The sequence below is a fragment of the Schistocerca serialis genome, chromosome 1, assembly GCF_023864345.2.
Source record: "Schistocerca serialis cubense isolate TAMUIC-IGC-003099 chromosome 1, iqSchSeri2.2, whole genome shotgun sequence".
NCBI lineage: Eukaryota > Metazoa > Arthropoda > Insecta > Orthoptera > Acrididae > Schistocerca > Schistocerca serialis.
In genome coordinates, this window is record NC_064638.1 from 261,215,795 (window position 1) to 261,233,986 (window position 18,192).

Consider the following 18,192-nt stretch of genomic DNA (forward strand, 5'->3'; position numbering starts at 1 on the left):
CTTGCTACTGAGGATTTCGAGAAAGTGACTCAACGATGGAGTGAGACAGAAAGGATTTTGCACTGATGTTCCCGGGCGTTTCTGCTGTGCTGTTCAGGTAAGAGCTTTAAGGTCGAGGAGATACATGAGAGACAGTGTTTCTTGATAAGACAGTAAGAAGACAGAGGGTCTGGAAATCTATGCGCTTGTCTGCGCACAGTCAGGATAGCTGTGGATACAGTGGTGAAATGTGATCAAGAAGTCGAACATCACAGATGTAATGAACACAGGCGTTCATAACCAGTTTCAGACGACGCCTTGAGCTTTCCAGAGAAGGCTACCTTTTTCAGCTCAAGCTTTTTATATTTTTGTAGGTCATGGAGAGATGCTGATGCCTTCCTGCACACTGCAGATATGTGCTCAGTACAATTTAGATTTTCATCTATTGTTACCCCTAGACTCTTTGCTGAAGGGGATAAGTTGATATTTGTCCCGTTTAGGGTTAAAGACGCTAGGGGTTCCCGATATTTCTGGCTAATGAGCCTAGAATGACCCACCAGTACTGCCTGGGTTTTGGACAGGATGAGCTTTGACCCTATTTCTGAGACCAGTTTGTAGTGCACACAGGTCGGTTCTCAGATTATTGATAGTTTTCTTCGGTTTTACAGGTTTTGCACTTAGATATAAATGGAGGCCATCAGCGTACATGTGCTACTTGCAGTAGGACAAACCTGATAACATATTATACATACAGTGAAGAGAGTATAAGACCTAACACCGAACCCTGGGGGACGCCTCGTACAAACTGCCACTACTGTGACTTTATGTGCCGAACATGAAACATTGCTGGCGAAACATTAGGGATGAGCGAAACCATTGCAATGCACTTTGAGAGAAAAACTGAGACAAAGAGGACAAAACAGATGACATATCATAAAATAGAACGCGTAGTTTCCTAAGGGGGAAGGTGATTCAGAACATGTATACACATCATTGACTCCGTATTGTCTCGTCGAATTAGTTCACGTATGCAGACAGGCAAGCCAATAAACAAATTTCCAAAGTGGGATGATGTGGCGCCTTCCCGGACAACTCGTGTCAGCGACTTCAGTGACGTGTTGATGTCTGTCTCGTCATAAACGGCGCCCAGGTTGAGCGCATACAGCTTGGATAGGTGCTCTGTCCACTCATATGTGTCTGTTTTATGTATGCCTTGCAGTTTTCTCGCAGCCGTCTTCTACAACCACAGAGGTACATATAAAAAGCCCTGTTGTCTCAAAGGCGTACACCTGCAGCTGCAATTTACGTCACGAGAGCAAAGGCGCTGTGAAAGTACTGACAGAGAAAATTAGTAAGAAGTATCCGAACGTCCCATAGACGTAGTGCGAGCGAGAGCTGACGCACTTCGCCGCACTCGCTGTGCAGAAAGTGGACCAGCTGCGGGTGCCTTCTTGCACGTCTTTTTGCGCGTCGTCAGCTGCACTGGCCCTACCTTTCACGCCGCAGGCCGCAGACGTCCGCTTCTGGTCCACTGAGACTTCTAGCCCGGTTTTGCGAGCTGTCGCTTATTATTTTCCATCGCGGGGGCGCCTGGAGAGAGCACGCTGTCGGCCAGATGCAGATGCAGACGAAGATCCGCTTTCCCTGGCGACGCCTGCCGCCCACGCATTTCGCCCCCGCATGTCCCCTCCCAGGCGCCGACATACTGAGGAACTTCTGCGCAGCGTAAACTGCGCATCACTTTGTCTCTCCTCTCAGCTAAGTCTGGAGACTTAATACAAACAACAGTGCGGTTTCTGCAATATCTCTATCTGCAGTGCAGGCTTTTAGTAAGCAGTCTGGTGTCGCAACGTTTATTTCAATATTGCCTTTTTCGACTGCAGACAATGTATCTATCCCTATTAAAAAGTTAACTCGTCAGTTTTACGAACAAATCCTTTTCATAGGCGGAAGTTGCTTTGTTGTTGTGGTCTTCAGTCAGAAACCTGGTTTTTTAAAGCTCTCCATGGTACTCTATCCTGTCAAGCCTCTTCATCTCCGAATAACTACTGCAACCTACATCCTCCTGAATCTACTTGCTCATCTCTTGGTCTCCCTCTATGATTTTTGTTCCCTACATTTTCCTGCAGTATTAAATTGGTGATCCGTTGATGACTCAGAATGTGTCCTGTCAGACTATCCCTTCTTCTAGCCAAGTTGTGCCACAAATTTCTTATCTCCCCAGTTCCGTTCACTTCCTCCTCTACCATCTAGTCTCCAGCGTTCTTCTGTAGCACCACATTTCGAAAGCTTCTATTCTCGTTTTTTCTTAATTGTTTATTGTCCATATTTCACTTCCATACATAGCTACACTCCATAGAAATACTTAAAGGCTTCCTGACACACAAATCTATATTTGATGCTAACAAATTTCTCTTCTTCGGAAACTCTTTTCTTGCCATTGACTGTCTACATTTTATATCCACTCTACTTCGGCTATCATCAGTTATTTTGCTGCCCAAACAGTGAAACTCATCTACTACTCTATGTGTCTCGTTTACTAACCTAATTCCCTCAGCGTCACCTGATTTTAATTCGACTGCATTCCATTATCTATGTTTTGCTTTCGTTGATGTTCGTCTTATATCTTCCTTTCAATATACTGTCCACTCCGTTCAACTGCTCTTCCCTGTTCTTTGCTGACTCTGACAGAAACACCATCATCGGCAGGCCTCAAAGATTTTATTTGTTCTCCCTGGACTTTAAACTTTTCTTTTGTTTCCTTTACTGCTAGCTCAATGTACAGATTGAACAACATCGAGGATAGGCTACAAGTACGTCTCACTCCCTTCTTAGTCACTGCTTCCCTTTCATGCCCTTGACTCTTATAACTGCCATCTGGTTTCTGTATAAGTTGTAACTAGCCTTTCGCTCCCTGTACGTTATCCCTGCCTCCAGAATTTTAAAGAGAGTATTCCAGTCAACAGTGTCAGCTATAGACGTAGGGTTTTCCTTTCCTTAACCTATCTTCTAAGGGAAGTCGTAGGGTCAGTATTGCTTATTCCCTGTAACTGACGGGTTAACTGAAATAGGAGCATGAACAGCTGGAAACCTGGAGTGTGGAAGTAACAATATTCTTTTTTAAACCTTATATTACTAAACCTACGAAAAATGTGCGATTGCATTTGGTATCTCTTCCAGGTTTCCTCCAGTCTGGACACATGAGCGACATGTGCTCCTTGAGCATCTTCATGGCAAACGTTGTTGTTAACAGTGGCTGAATTAGTTATTGCCTAACTCCAGCAGTCTCCACATCTGAAACCTCTTTCTCCTTCGTCTCCTCTTCCCTCCTACATACCCATTTAAGACTGTTTTATAAAACCCTTCTTACTGCTTAACATGTGTCCTATCTAACTTTTCCTCCTTTTTTTTACACTTATCAACTGTCTCTCTTCTCCCACTCTTCTCAGCACCTCTTCATTTTCACGCTATCCATCCAACCTTTTTTTTATTCTTTTCTACGTCCACGTCTCAAAACCGCCCCAGCCTTGCAGCTGAACATTTCGAGCAAAACATTTTATCAGTCTTTTCCTCAAACCTATTCCCATATTGCTGCAAAAAACTCTCGCATGCTTACGAAGTGCCTCTTTCGCCATTGCTAACTTGATTTAATTTCTTTATTGCATTTTAAGTAACTTTCTGTTCTGCTTTCTAGGTATTTAAAGCTTTGCACATATTGTAATGTTTCTTCATACAAGATTATTTACATCCATTTATTTTCTCTCAGCCCCGTTACTTTCACAGTATCTAAAAAAGTAAGAATGATAAAAAAGATTATGCACTTCAGTGCTAGTGATCGTGTTGACTATTCTTATATTAAAAAAGAACACTACAACTACCACTCAAAATACTCAACATGATACTTGAAAGAAAGCTTTTCAGCTGTCTTGAATCCTAACAATTTAAAATTTTCGATTTCATTTATTACGTTATGGACTTGTGTTAATTAAGTATATCATTCACGAGAGAAATGCGTCATTTTTGCTCAAATGAAGCGGCAATTAGACTTTGTAAACCGAGCACTGATGTTACCTACCATCATATTTGCCAGCTCTAAGTTCAGAACTTCATGTTACTCCACAGGGAAAAGTGCACAGGAGCGAAGGTCGGCTAAGACCTGGTCATGGGACTGGATCTCTGCTTCTCTTATGGCAAATAATGTATCGATCGTACATTAATATCCAAATGAGATGATAACACATCCTCAGACAGTAAGATGCACCGTCTATAAGAACTGTGGAAGAAAGAACGCCAGATAACCAGTGCTAGCCAATTGGGCTGGCAGCAAATAACGTCTGCTTAGATGATCATGTACTATTCCACGCCCCAAGTTGATAATCTTCGATAGCGAACGTCACATGGGGTGAGCGTGACGACGTTCTTTCTGTGGCGTAATGCTACAATTGCTGAAGATGATCATTTTTCATTAGCAGCTCATGGCAGATCTGAAATACGATTCAGTTTCGTCCGTGACGTACCATTGTGCTGTCAGAGATCCTTCAATTGCTATTAACCGTGACCTGAAGTCATACCGGATGGCTCCTTGTAACATGACGCCAGGAATAACACCGCTGTGTCTCTCCAAAATATCGGAAAAATGGGACCTCTGCCCAGGTCGCTGTCAAACTCACTAACGCTGGTCATCCTGGGTAATGGAGAACCGTGATTCATAGCTGAGCAGTGAAACGCCGTTCATCGGTAGTCCATGCTTCCTGGAAAGGGCACCACTCCAAAAGCAGCCGTTTATGTTGTGCCGTTAACGGGAAACCTCCTCATGAGACGATAACTCCCCATTTCAGTTGCTGCTGGTCTCTGACCTGTGGTGCGGGATGACGCAGAATATTGCACGGAGTCCATTACTTGCTGTCAGATGGCGGCGCATATGCAAATGGGTTACAATGTGGTTGGTGAACAATACGGAGATCCTCCCTCGTGGTCAAAAGCGGTCAACCATAACCTTGACGAGGAGTATGCTTCTCCTGACATTCTCATGCTGTCCAACATCGGGTGCTCATTACATGCGAATGCCCCACAGATCTGGATATTGCATGATTCGACCAGCTGGCGAAATGGAGACTTATTATGAGGCCCATTTCAAGCCCTCTCAGGTGCTGATAATGCTGTCTCATACGAGAATATGTCATCTCTGAGTCTTTCACAATAATCGCTTAACATCAAACGCTATTCGTGCCTCTTACACACGCTTCAAGACTTCGTAACATGAACATCACTAACGAACTCTGGTGGCCGTTCTATCACTCACAGAGAATTGCAACTGTATAACGATTTACATATCCGCCGATAGTGTGTACATGAATGAAGTTACACTCACATCCGTCAGTGTCTTCTGGGTGATTCACTTTTATTTGTCAGGCAGTGTGTAACAAGGAAAACAGTGGATCTAGAACTGAGCCTTGTGGAATCCCCAGCTTCCTTTACACCACCACAGTATCTCAGACCCAGGATTGCTGAAATTTTGTCCTCAGCGTTGCATTATACTCTGGAATTCATTATGATTTTCTGTGTCCTCCATAAACTAATTTTATGGGAGTTTTTATGTATTGTTGTTGTGGTCTTCAGTCCTGAGACTGGTTTGATGTAGCTCTCCATGCTACTCTATCCTGTGAAAGCTTCTTCATATCCCAGTACCTACTGCAACCTGCATCCCTCTGAATCTGCTTAGTGTATTCATCTCTTGCTCTCCCTCTACGATTTTTACCCTCCACGCTGCCCTCCAGTACTAAATTGGTGATCCCTTGATGCCTCAGAACATGTCCTACCAACCGATCCATTCTTCTAGTCAAGTTGCGCCACAAACTCCTCTTCTCCCCAATTCTATTCAATACCTCCTCATTAGTTATGTGATCTACCCATCTAATCTTCAGCATTCTTCTGTAGCAATACATTTCGAAAGCTTCTATTCTCTTATTGTCCAAACTATTTATCGTCCACGTTTCACTTCCATACATGGCTACACTCCATACAAATACTTTCAGAAACGACTTCCTGACACTTAAATCAATACTCGCTGTTAACAAATTTCTCTTCTTCAGAAATGCTTTCTTTGCCATTGCCAGTCTACATTTTATTTCCTCTCTACTTCGACCATCATCAGTTATTTTGCTCCCTAAATAGCAAAAATCCTTTTCTACTTTAAGTGTCTCATTTCCTAATCTAATTCCCTCAGCATCACCCGACTTAATTCGACTACATTCCATTATCGTCGTTTTGTTTTTGTTTATGTTCATCTTATGTTTTATTTATATTTAAGTAAATTTACATCAAAATAGGTTCTGGAGTTGCTTTTCTGTGCTTGCAGGTATCGCGGTCGGAGACGCCGAGCTCGATCCTGTCGGTGGACAGCGACATCCGGTTCACGCGCAAGCTGGGCTCGCAGTACCGCTGCGGCTGCTGCGTTGTCGCCGCCTTCCTGGTGCTGCTGCTGGCCGCCGCCGTCGCCGTCTACTTCGGCTGTGAGTACTCCAGTCATCCACTAAGTGCGAGGGGCATAGAGGCATTCAATAACTAGTGCAACACTTTCCTTTTCTCTCGACCAGTTTCGGTGAAAAAATGCAGATTTCGTTGTGGAACATCGGGAAATATTCCCACTTCAGCCTTTTTAGTTTCACGAGGTTCCGATAGGTGGCACCGTTGTACGTAGTCTTCAAAATGGCGCTTGTAGCAGTGTGTGTCCGGAGGATGCTAAGTTCACCGGACTTGGATACGATGTGACGTCATTATGACGCATGCACGCTACATCGAAAACGATAGAAACCGTATATCGACTATTCGACTTTTGTGAACTTTCGAGAGATTGTGACATGGTGGCGCTGTGCTCTGCGCCATTCGTTTAAATGTGTTTTGCGTTTAAATCGTGTATTGTACCCTGTTTGTGTCCTGTGCGTTGTTTTTCGTTTGCTCGTCTCTAATTATGTGTTCACCATTCGAGAGACTGATGAGAGAAAAGCTTACCACCATGGAATGCTTTGCATTCAATCATTTCATACGTCAATCAGTACTAGACACTAACCTTTGGTTAAGATTACATTGAGAAATCTACTTCCCCTTGTATATCATCTCCGGTCGACGATCTTTCTTCAACAATGCCTCATATTTTTCTTTTTAAGTTCGAAAGTCAATCATTCTACACATCAGTCATTACTGAACACTAAGGCACCTGTCCGAGTGTAAAATTACTTGGAATCATGGTTAATAAAAGACTATCGTGGGATGGACATATAAATTACTTAGCTAACAAACTTGCACGAGTTCTCTTTCAGCTATATAAATTAAGAAAAAAAAGTCAGCAAGAGTATGCTGCTACAATCTAATATGTACTGACGTATGAAACCATACTAAAATGTTGATAATAAATAAATATTATTTTCGGCGTAAGCATTCAATACAACAATCACACAATCTAATCTGGTCGAGACATAAGAAGACTTCACTTTTTTACGTGGTGTTTTCAAGGCCACAGTCAGGAATATTTCTATTAATATCCAGCTCTTTTATTTTGGCGAAATACATATACGCTACCACACTGAGCTGTTTTCAGAATCGCACGTGTCAAAACAAGCCACTAGCTGACGACAGTTTAGAATCTCGAACGTTCGTAAAAGTCGATAGGTGTGTTAATCGACTAAAGCGTATATACGTCATAATGACGTCATATCATATCCAGGTTGGGTGAACTTAGCATCCTCCTGTGTGTCCAAGCAGAGAGTTTCCTCTGATAGAAAACCAGAGCATCGCGTATATTCATTGGCGCTTGCCGAACGTCTTTGGGGACCTGGCAGCGAACAAAGGCACAGTGGTTCGTTGGGCGAGGCTGTCATCATCGAAACAAGGTCGCGCAAGGCTGTCTGATCTCCCGCGTGCCGACTGGCCGCACCTAGCTGTGACTCCTGCAGTGTTGGAACGTGTGGACACTCTCGTTCGAGATGATCGACGAATCAGTCATACACCTCGCTGCTCAACTGAACCACTCTGTTGGTAGTACTGACACACTCGTCCACCAGTTGGGGTACTCAGAGGTCTGTGCCCACAGGGTTCCTCACCTCCTAACAGAAGACCACAACGAAGGACCGTCTGTGCGGATTTCCTTCCACGTTACGAGATTGATACCGACAATTTTTTTTGTCGAACATCTTCACAGGTGATGAAACTGGCTTCATCACTTTGTGCCGGAAACGAGATGGCAATCCGTGGAGATGCGCCTCACTACCTCCCTCCCGAAGAAACGGTTCAGAGCCGCACCCTCAGCTGGTAAAGTCATGGCGACCGTCTTCTGGGACTCTGAAGGGGTTATTCTGTTTGATGTCCTCCTTCATGGTGCAACGAACAACTCTGAAGTGCATCGTGCTACCCTCAGAAAATCGAACGAACTACTTCTCCATGACAACGCAAGGCCTCACCAAGTCTGCGCTTCCGAGAGCAGCTCACAAAACTTCATTAGACTGTTCCTCCTCATCCACCCTACAGCCCGTATCTCGCAACTTCTCACTTCCATCTGTTGGGCGCAACAAAAGATGTACTCCGCGCGAAGCAATACGCGGATGATGGGGAGTTTATTGATGTAGCAAGACGTTGGCTTCGACGTCGACCAGTAGAGGGTACCATGTGGGTAATTACGTCCTCCCAGTAAGATAGCGTAAGGAGCGTAAGGACGTCGCACTGAACAGAGATACTGTTAAAAATGGGGGTTTACAGCAAAAAAAATAGGGAATAATATAGTGTATCGGAATGCTGAATAGCCGGCCGTGTGGCCGAGCGGTTCTAGGCGCTTCAGTCCGGAACCGAGCGACTGCTATGGTCTCAGGTTCGAATCCTGCCTCGGACATGGATGTTTGTGATGTCCTTAGGTTAGTTAGGTGTAAGTAGTTCTAAGTTCTAGGGGACTGATGACCTCAGATGTTAAGTCCCATAGCGCTCAGAACCATTTGAACTATTTGAATCCTGAATAAAACCAACCTGTTTTCAGAAAAAAATATGTTACACTACTTATTGAATGCCTCTCGTGCGTATCCAGCCACATGACTTTGTCCATTCATATTGGCACTAAGTGGTCTCATGGACCCTAGCTCCATTTTCCCGTGTGGTTTATTTTAAAAGTAGAACGCCCATTTACTTTGCAGTGCACGCTCCAGGTGTCATTCGTAGTATTTTTCGAAATCAGGTAACGACCCCACAACGCAGTTCGTAAGAAGCAACTTGGAATAGTAGTTAATAATTTTCAGATCCACCAACAGCTCACTGTTTTTCAAGCGATAACTATAACATATGCCAGCACATTTGCCTTGTACAAACGAACAGAACTTATAACTTAAAGTTTATTACACGTTTGATTTTTGTTTAGGAAACGTGTATACGTAATCAGTCCAAGCTATTTACAAATGGTTCAGAAAAAAGCCAGTTGGGCTTGCGAAGATCCTACCATATCAGTAACTAATTTTCCGAGATAGATAGCGTTTTTCAGGATCCCATATTTCACAATTTGTATAAAGATCGGGGTGAAACTTGTTCAAGACTTCAACTGAACTTTCAGTTACAATTTTAAAAGACGTGGTGGGCCTTCAGCTTAGTGATTGATATTAAAAAATTATACTCATATAAGACAATGGAAGAAGGAATAAATGGGACCTGTACGAAATATTCGACAATACATCACGCAGTCTTAGGCGTTTGGCAAGCGTCCGCTAGTGATAAAATACGAAATCCAACATAGTGAACTGATTTTTGTGTCTTATGCTGTAAACAACATGCGTGTATCAATTACGTGGAAATGTGCACGCTTTCAGAGCCAGTAGCTCTTTCTGGCAGAAGGATTGAAGGGATAAAATATACAGAATGATTCACGAAGATATGCAAATATTTTAATAAGTTATTCTACCAATAAAACTAAAGAAAAAGTTTATATAAACATAGGTCCGTAAATGTTTCGTTGCGGAGTTCTGAAAAATTACTGCAGATATATGCCTGGGACATGTTTTATTAGATTCACCAGACCAATAACAACAAAATAAATGGAACTTGTGCTTTACTTTGACCTCGTGCAGTTCTTCGATGGCTTCATATTAGCGAAGTTGCTAAATTCAGGCAACTCCGTAACTAAACATTTGCGGACCTATGTTCATATGAACGTTTTTCTTTAGTTTTAGATGTAGAATAACATATTAAAATATTTGCGTATCTCCGTGAATCACACTGTATAATAATGATAATACCGTGCAGGCCCTACAGCAGTGTAGTGGCTGTTACATAGTTACCGTTATTTTTTGCTGTCAGCTAATTTATTGTTGCATAATGAATAATGAAGCAATTCCTGATCCACTGCAGTAACTACCTCCAACTCGGAAAGGGCATTTTCATGAGTTATCGACGTACATGTCTCAGTTTCACTGTCAGAGATCCGTGTGACAAAGTACAAAGTATGTGTGAGAGGGAGATGATTTTCTTCCATTCGTTCCACAGGCTGTAGCCACATTATGTCACACATTAATGTCATTATCTGAAGAACACTGTTATTATCAACACCGACGTTTTTGAGATTCCCGATTCTCGCGCAATTTGTCTGCTACTGATGTGCGGATTAGCCGCGACAGCAGCTAAAACACCTTCTTGGGGATCATCATTTGTTGCAGGTCGTGGATGACGTTTCACATGTGGCTGAACACTTCCTGTTTCCTTAAATAACGTAACTATCCGGCGAACGGTCCGGACACTTGGATGATGTCGTCCAGGATACCGAACAGCATACACAGCACGCGCCCGTTGGGCATTTTGATCACAATAGCCATACATCAACACGATATCAACCTTTTCCGCAATTGCTAAATGGTCCATTTTAACACGGGTAATGTATCACGAAGCAAATATCGTCGGCACTGGCGGAATGTTACGTGATACCACGTACTTATACGTTTGTGACTATTGCAGCGCCATCTATCTCAAAGCGAAAAAAGTGGTCCAACTAAAACATTCATATTTCTTTACGTACTACACGAATATGTAGTAAAAATGGGGGTTCCTATTTAAAAAAGCGCAGTTTATATCCGTTTGACCTATGACTATCTAGCTTGCCAACCATAGCGCCATCTGGTTTCCCCCTTCAAGCTAGACGAGTTTCGTTCTTTGTAGTTTTTTCGTTTGACGCTTATTGGTTCAAATGGCTCTGAGCACTATGGGACTCAACTGCTGAGGTCATTAGTCCCCTAGAACTTAGAACTAGTTAAACCTAACTAACCTAAGGACATCACAAACATCCATGCCCGAGGCAGGATTCGAACCTGCGACCGTAGCGGTCTTGCGGTTCCAGACTGCAGTGCCTTTAACCGCACTGCCACTTCGGCCGGCTTGACGCTTATTTCGTGAGATATTTGGCCTGGTCACTATCAATGGACCACCCTATATATATATATATATATATATATATATATATATATATAGTGTCTGTCCTTTCGGATGACGGTTTCAGTGCAGATGCACTCCAAGCTCGAACTTATACGCAAATCAACGAGACGCCGCGAGTAATGAGGCTAATGAGCAGGGCCACTACATTAGTAGTTGTGGTATAACTGGAGAATTCGCATCCTACAGGAAGCATCCTAGGGTAGTCCACGCAGTTGTGGTGGCCACCGTGTCCGGATGGTGAAGTAGTCAGCACATCTGCCTAGTAAGCAGGAGACCTGAGTTCGAATCTCGGTCCGGCACAAATTTTCTACTTGCCCCATTGACATATTAACAGCTTTTGTCTTTAATTTTTTTTTGTCTCACAAAGAATTTAGTTTAGCCACCGAAACACAGTCGAGCCTTAAGTTTTTACCCCTCACAGAATTTCACTTTACGCCTCAGGGGGTAATTATCCCCAGGTGGGGAACCACTGGTCTAGAGTGAACAATTAGTATGTGAGAAGTTGCTGGTAAAATGCCACACTGTCACTCTAAGGATTCCCCAAGCCAAGCGCCGAGCTACAGAGTGAGTACGATGTTTACAGCAGTGCAGCAGCCTGTAAAGGAGAGCGGACAGCACTGGAGAGCTGACGCTGTGTGTCTGTGTGTTGCAGACACGCTGCTGGCGTCGGAGGGCCCCGCGGAGCAGGTGTTCGTCTGCTCAATGCGGGTGGCGCGCGGAGACGCCTTCCAGCCGCCGCTGGCCGACCCGGCGAGCGAGGCTTTCCGGGTGCGCGCGCGCTCCTACCGAGAGTCGCTCAACATGGCGCTGCGCCGCAGTCCGCTCCACTCCGCCTTCCTGGGCACCGAGGTGCTCGCCTTCGACGGGTCAGTACGCTACCTCCACCCTCCTCTGCTGTCTTTTCAAGGGAAGTGTGGGATTTAACATTCCCATTTTTGCCGTTCTTTCGAACTTGAACTGAGGCACGAGTCTTTGCTCCCCCCCCCCTTCCCCCCTCCCCAAAAAAAGCTTCCTCATCTTCCCATCCTTTAACCCTCACCATACCAAAGGGGGAGGAGGGGTGTACTTTATGACCACCCTAATAAACTATTGTGATCTAGTCAATCACTTTACATTTTAAAATTTTGAAAACACACTGAAGCACCAAAGAAACTAGTATAGGCATGCGTATGCAAACGCAGAGACATGTACACATGCAGATTACGGCTCTGCGGTCGGCAACGCTTGTAGAAGACAACAAGTGGCTGGCGGAGTTGTTAGATCGGTTACTGCTACTGCAATGGCAGGTTATCAAGATTAACTGAGTTTGAACGGGGTGTTATAGTCGGCGCACAAGCGATAGGACAAAGCATCTCCGAGGAAGTGATGGATTGGGGATTTTCGCGTACGACCATTTCACGAGTGTACTGTGAATATCAGGAATCCGGTAAAACATCAAATCTCCGACATCGCTGCGGCCGGAAAAGGATCCTGCAAGAAGGAGACCAACGATGACTGAAGAGACTCGTTCAATGTGACGGGTGTGCAACCCTTCCGCAAAATGCTGCAGATTTCAATGCTGGGACTTCAACAAGTGTCACCGTGCGAACCATTCAATGAAACATCATCGATATGTAAGTCTGCAGGCTTTCGTGGCCGTTGTCACTGAAGTTAAAATCGTCTGGGTAATTAGGCCATGTCATATTTCCTCTAAAATAATCGATGTTTCGACCTCTCTGCTGGGATCTGTTCCGGCAGTAGTGGACACCAGACGATCCTGAGGAAGATCCGAGTAGACGGGTCAAAACATCGATCATTTAGAAGAAATATGACGTGGCCTAATAACCCAGAAGATTTTAACTTCATCATCGGTATGGGCTTTCGGGGCCGAAGCACGACACAAATCCTTACGCCTCGCCTAGGCCCGTCAACACCCTCATTGGACTGTTGATGACTGGAAACATTTTGCCTGGTCGGACAAGCCTCACTTCGAATTGCATCGAGCGGATGGACGTTTGTGGACATGGAGACAACCTCATGAATCCGTGGATCTGCATTCAGCAGGGGACTGTTCAAGCTGGTGAAAGGTGTGGGGCGTGTGCAGCTAGAGTAATATGGGACCTCTGATGCGTCTAGATACGACTCTGACAGATGACATGTACGTAAGCAGCCTGTCTGATTACCTGCATCCATTCATGTCCATTTTGCATTCCGACGGACTTGGGCAGTTCCACCAGGACACTACAACACCCCAAACGTCCAGAATTGCTGCAGAGTGGTTCGAGGAACACTCTGCTGAGTTTAAACACTTCCGCTGGCCACCACACTCCCCAGATATGAACATTATGGAGCACATCTGGGATGCCTTGCAACGTGCTGTTCAGAAGAGATCTCCACTCCCTCGTATTCTTACGAACTTATGGACAGCCCTAGAGGATACATGGTGTCAATTCCCTTCAGTGCTACTTCAGACATTAGTCCAGTGCATGCCAAGTCGTGTTGCGGCACTTCGGCATACTCGCAGGGGCCCTACGCGATATTAGGCAGGTGTACCAGTTTAGTTGGTTCTTCAGTGTAACAGTCTCATTTCCACTGTTCTTTCTAACTTCGACTGAAGCTCCCTCATCTCCCCACGCTTGTCTCCTTTGACCCTCGCAACATCTAAGGGATGGGTGGGTGGAGGGATGGGGAGTAGTACTTTGTGCCCACTTGAGGAAGCTATATCATACTCTAGTCAGCCACTTATATATGACTGACAGGTGACACGTACGTAAGCATCTTGTCTGATATATATATATATATGTGTGTGTGTGTGTGTGTGTGTGTGTGTGTGTGTGTGTGTGTGTGTGAGAGAGAGAGAGAGAGAGAGAGAGAGAGAGAGAGAGAAGAGAGAGAGGTCCGAGAGAACTGACAACACATAGATATACACATAATTAAGAAGGGAACGGCCAATGACTTCTCAATAGCGATGCACACCAGGCTTGGACTCTTACGGGAATCGGCGAAAAGCCATGAGTAATGAGGGTGTTGTCCAAGGGGCACTGCATTAGTAGTGAGTGGAGAATTTGGGTCTGACAGGAGGCATGCTAGTGTAGTCTGTGCAGATCCAATGACGACTGTGTCTGGATGCCACAATTGTGAATGCATCTGCCTAATAAGCGGATGATCTGGTTTAGAATCCCTGTCTAGGCACACATTTTCAACTTTCCCCATCGATTTGAATCAATGCTCATTTGCAGCCAGTGTCTATAGTTCCTTTTTGCCATAAGTATTTATAGTTTCTAATTAATTTTTCTACTTGTTTCCATACATGTTTTAAAATTTTTCAGTTACACTTAATCCAAAACTTTAAGTCTCAGTAGTAGATGACACTTTCTCCAATGATTGTCATGTTCAGTATTTTCAGTTTCAGCACCTTACTTACACGTCAGTTTCTCTTAAAGAGATTTTCATGTTCTGAACCATACTAACACATCAGTACATCTTTCAAAAGATTGTTCTTAATATAGTCAACAGCAATTAACGAATTTAGGTTTATTAAATTTTTTGTAGGTGTAAACATAAGAATTTGACTGAGTCATATCTTCTAGATCTTGTTTGTTATGAACAAGCTTATCTGCTCACATTTTGACTGTTTGGTTTTGAATTGCACGAAGTGAGTCTTAGACACGTTTAGACTCAACCCATTTAACTGAAACCAAGTTTCTAAGTCCACAGCTCATGGTCTCACAGTAGTGTTCTCAATTCCTGAGCACGGGGTCCCAGGTTCGATTCCCAGCGGCGTCAGAGAGTTTCACCTACCTCAAGATGATGGGTGTTGTCATCTTCATCATCGTCATTCATCCCCATTATGGTCTGAGGAAGGCAATGACAAACCACCTCCATTAGGACCTAGCCTAGTATGGCAGTGCGGGTCTCCTGCATTGTTCCCCTACACACTGTCAAGAAGCATGGGACTTCATTTCCATTTCCAACTTACAGATTTGGGAATTTTGGCTGAATCCTCATTTTTAATTAAGACAGGAGTACCATCTGTGAACAGAACTGATGTGGGGTTAATATTTAATGGTTAGTCATTAATATAGGAGAGAAATATGACTGAGTCTAATATAGAGCCTTGTGCAACTCTCTGAAATATTTTTTCAGTCCGAAAAATAATCTGCACCATTTAAAGAGATGCTAACTCCATGGTTTCCGTTTGATACGTAGAATTTACTCCACTGTAGGGCACTGACGCTGATGCCATACTTTTCAAGCTTGTAAACAAGCAATGCGTGGTTTACAGAAGCAAATGCCTTTGTGAGGTCGTAGAAAATTCCTGTCACCTTATTGCTCTTGTCTAAGGATGTGCTTATTTTCTCAAAGAACTGTTCACAGCACTTATGGTGTTTTTCCCTTGTCAAAAACCAAATTGATTATTTAGCGTAATAGAATATTTTGCAATGAAATTTTAGATTTGAGGAACAGTAAGTTTTTCGGATATGTTAGATATGACTGGTAGAACTGAGATAGGATGATGGTCTCTCTTGATCCCTTCTTGAAGAGTGCTTTGACTTCAGCACATTTCAGTACCTCTGGGACACAGCCATCTTCAAAACATTGATTTATTATTTGAGCTAGGGGCACTGGAATATTGTTGTGTACTGCTTAAATAACTTTGGTGCTTAAGCCATCTTAGATTGCAGGTTTTTATTTTTTAATGCTAGGATTGCATTTTCTACATCCTTCCCAGAAACTTTTAAAAATTTAGTACAGTTTTCAGAGTTTTCATTTAGGGCAAAGGGGCTGACATCAGAATTTGCAACATTTACAAAGAAGTCATTAAAGCACTCTGGTATGTGAGTTGGATTTACAATGGTATTTACTTCAGTGTCAATTTTTGAAATTTCTTGGTTACAGGCTTTAACATCTAACTCAGATTTAATGACTGATCACACTGCCTTTGTTTTATTTTTATTATTTAATATTAGCCTGTTATTTGCCAATTGTTTTGCTGCCTAGGCAACTCTTTTAAATATGATTTTATAGAGTCTAACATATTCAACGAAATCATTATCTTTATTATATTTTAATTCTCTGTGCATTTGCCTTTTCCTTAGACTGGAAATTTTTATGGCCTGGATAATCCACTTTCATTTGTCATTTTATTGCTGCAGAGTCCAGGTGGAAATAATTAAAGACACCAAGAAAACTACTTAGGAATTTCTCCAATTTTCATTACTTGAGTTAGAATGATCAAAAGGCCATTTTTTCTCTTTAGCTTATTACTAAATATTTCCAAGTTTTCTGTGCTAAGGTTCCTTCTCATATGGATTCTTATACTTGAGATGTTTCTGCCTGCCTGTAGCAGTTCAATGAACAATGATCTGATATACCTAGATATATACAAAATTTATGAACATCCTTAGTTAGAACATTGTCAATAGAGGTTGCTGATTGGCCATTGCACCTGGTAGATTCAAAGTAGTTCAATTTTAAACCATATTTCTTTACTAAGTCAGTGAATCTTGAAATGTAACTACTATCACACTTGGTATCATTATTAAAATCAGCAGCTATTACATTTTTTCTCTACAAAGATCTTCTACCATAATTTGAAGCTCAAATAAGAATAGTTCTCCTGTTGATCTCCCTAGGATTCTGTATACTGAGATTACTGTAACATTTATTAGTGAGTCTATTATTTCTACACAACAGCTCTCAAACAGATATTTTTCATTTCAATAATTAAAACAATTTCTGGTTTCATAATTTATACCACTATGTAAAGGTATATATGATCGTCCATGTGACTTGTTTCTTCTGAAAAAGCTATTTGCTAAACTGAAGTTCACTGTTTTCTTTAATTTTAATTGAGTTCTCAGTAAACTAGTGCTCATTTAGACAAACAACTCTAGTATTTGCACATTCTGACAGAATGATTTCCAGTTCGTCTATTTTGGAGCTTTTATTATTTGAAGCATCAGTCTTAAACCAATTATAGTCCAGTGCCTAACATATCTGCATTGACTATTACTTATAGGCTTCAGCACAGGTTTTGCCAGATAATGATTTGATTTTGACTTTCTTAATTCTACACAAGTTTTTTTTTACCACCATCTGTACTTTGTTTCCCTTATTTTTTATAACCTGGCAGGTGTCTATGAACATCTTACTGAATATTTTTGAGCCCAACCTTTTCACATGTAGACCATCTTTGGCAAGACACTTTGCACTTAGAAATCTGTTGGGTCCTAACTTCCAGTTTATTGCACTGCTCTTTAATGGTGCCGTTTATTCTCTGCACACAGCTGTCACTCACTGATCTCCTGTACACAATGCCACTGATTACTATTCTGGAGCCGGCCGGCCACACCACGCGACCGCTACGTTCGCAGGTTCGAATCCCGCCTCGGGCATGGATGCGTGTGATGTCCTTAGTTAGGTGTAAGTAGTTCTAAGTTCTAGGGGACTGATGACCTCAGAAGTTAAGTCCCATAGTGCTCGGAGCCACTATTCTGGAATTCGTGTAGATTGTAGAGGTTTCTGGCCGTTGGAATAAGGTTCCTTGTGTGGTTTAAAATTTCTTCTTCACTGTTGTTTCGAAGGGAATTTGTTCCCACATGGGTAAAAAGACGTTATGGATTTTTGTTACGCGTATCTGCTACGCTCTCTCTGGAGTTTAAGACATCATTTAGATGTTTATGCAATATATGTGTCATGATTCCTGGTCGAACGTCGATTTCGGAGTTTGGAACGCCATGTTTTTCAACAATCACTTACAACAAAGAATTCACTTTCTAT

At 42.8% G+C, this 18,192-nt stretch overlaps 1 protein-coding gene across 1 annotated transcript in view; it reads left to right on the forward strand.

Moving 5' to 3' along the window:
- The window catches only part of LOC126467286 (atrial natriuretic peptide-converting enzyme), a 264,050-nt gene that overhangs the window by 169,613 nt on the left and 76,245 nt on the right, over nt 1-18,192 (forward strand). The window contains exons 2-3 of the mRNA XM_050096450.1: nt 6,338-6,491; nt 12,083-12,296. Coding sequence (XP_049952407.1) covers nt 6,338-6,491; nt 12,083-12,296 — 368 coding nt within the window. The remainder of the gene's footprint in view (nt 1-6,337; nt 6,492-12,082; nt 12,297-18,192) is intronic.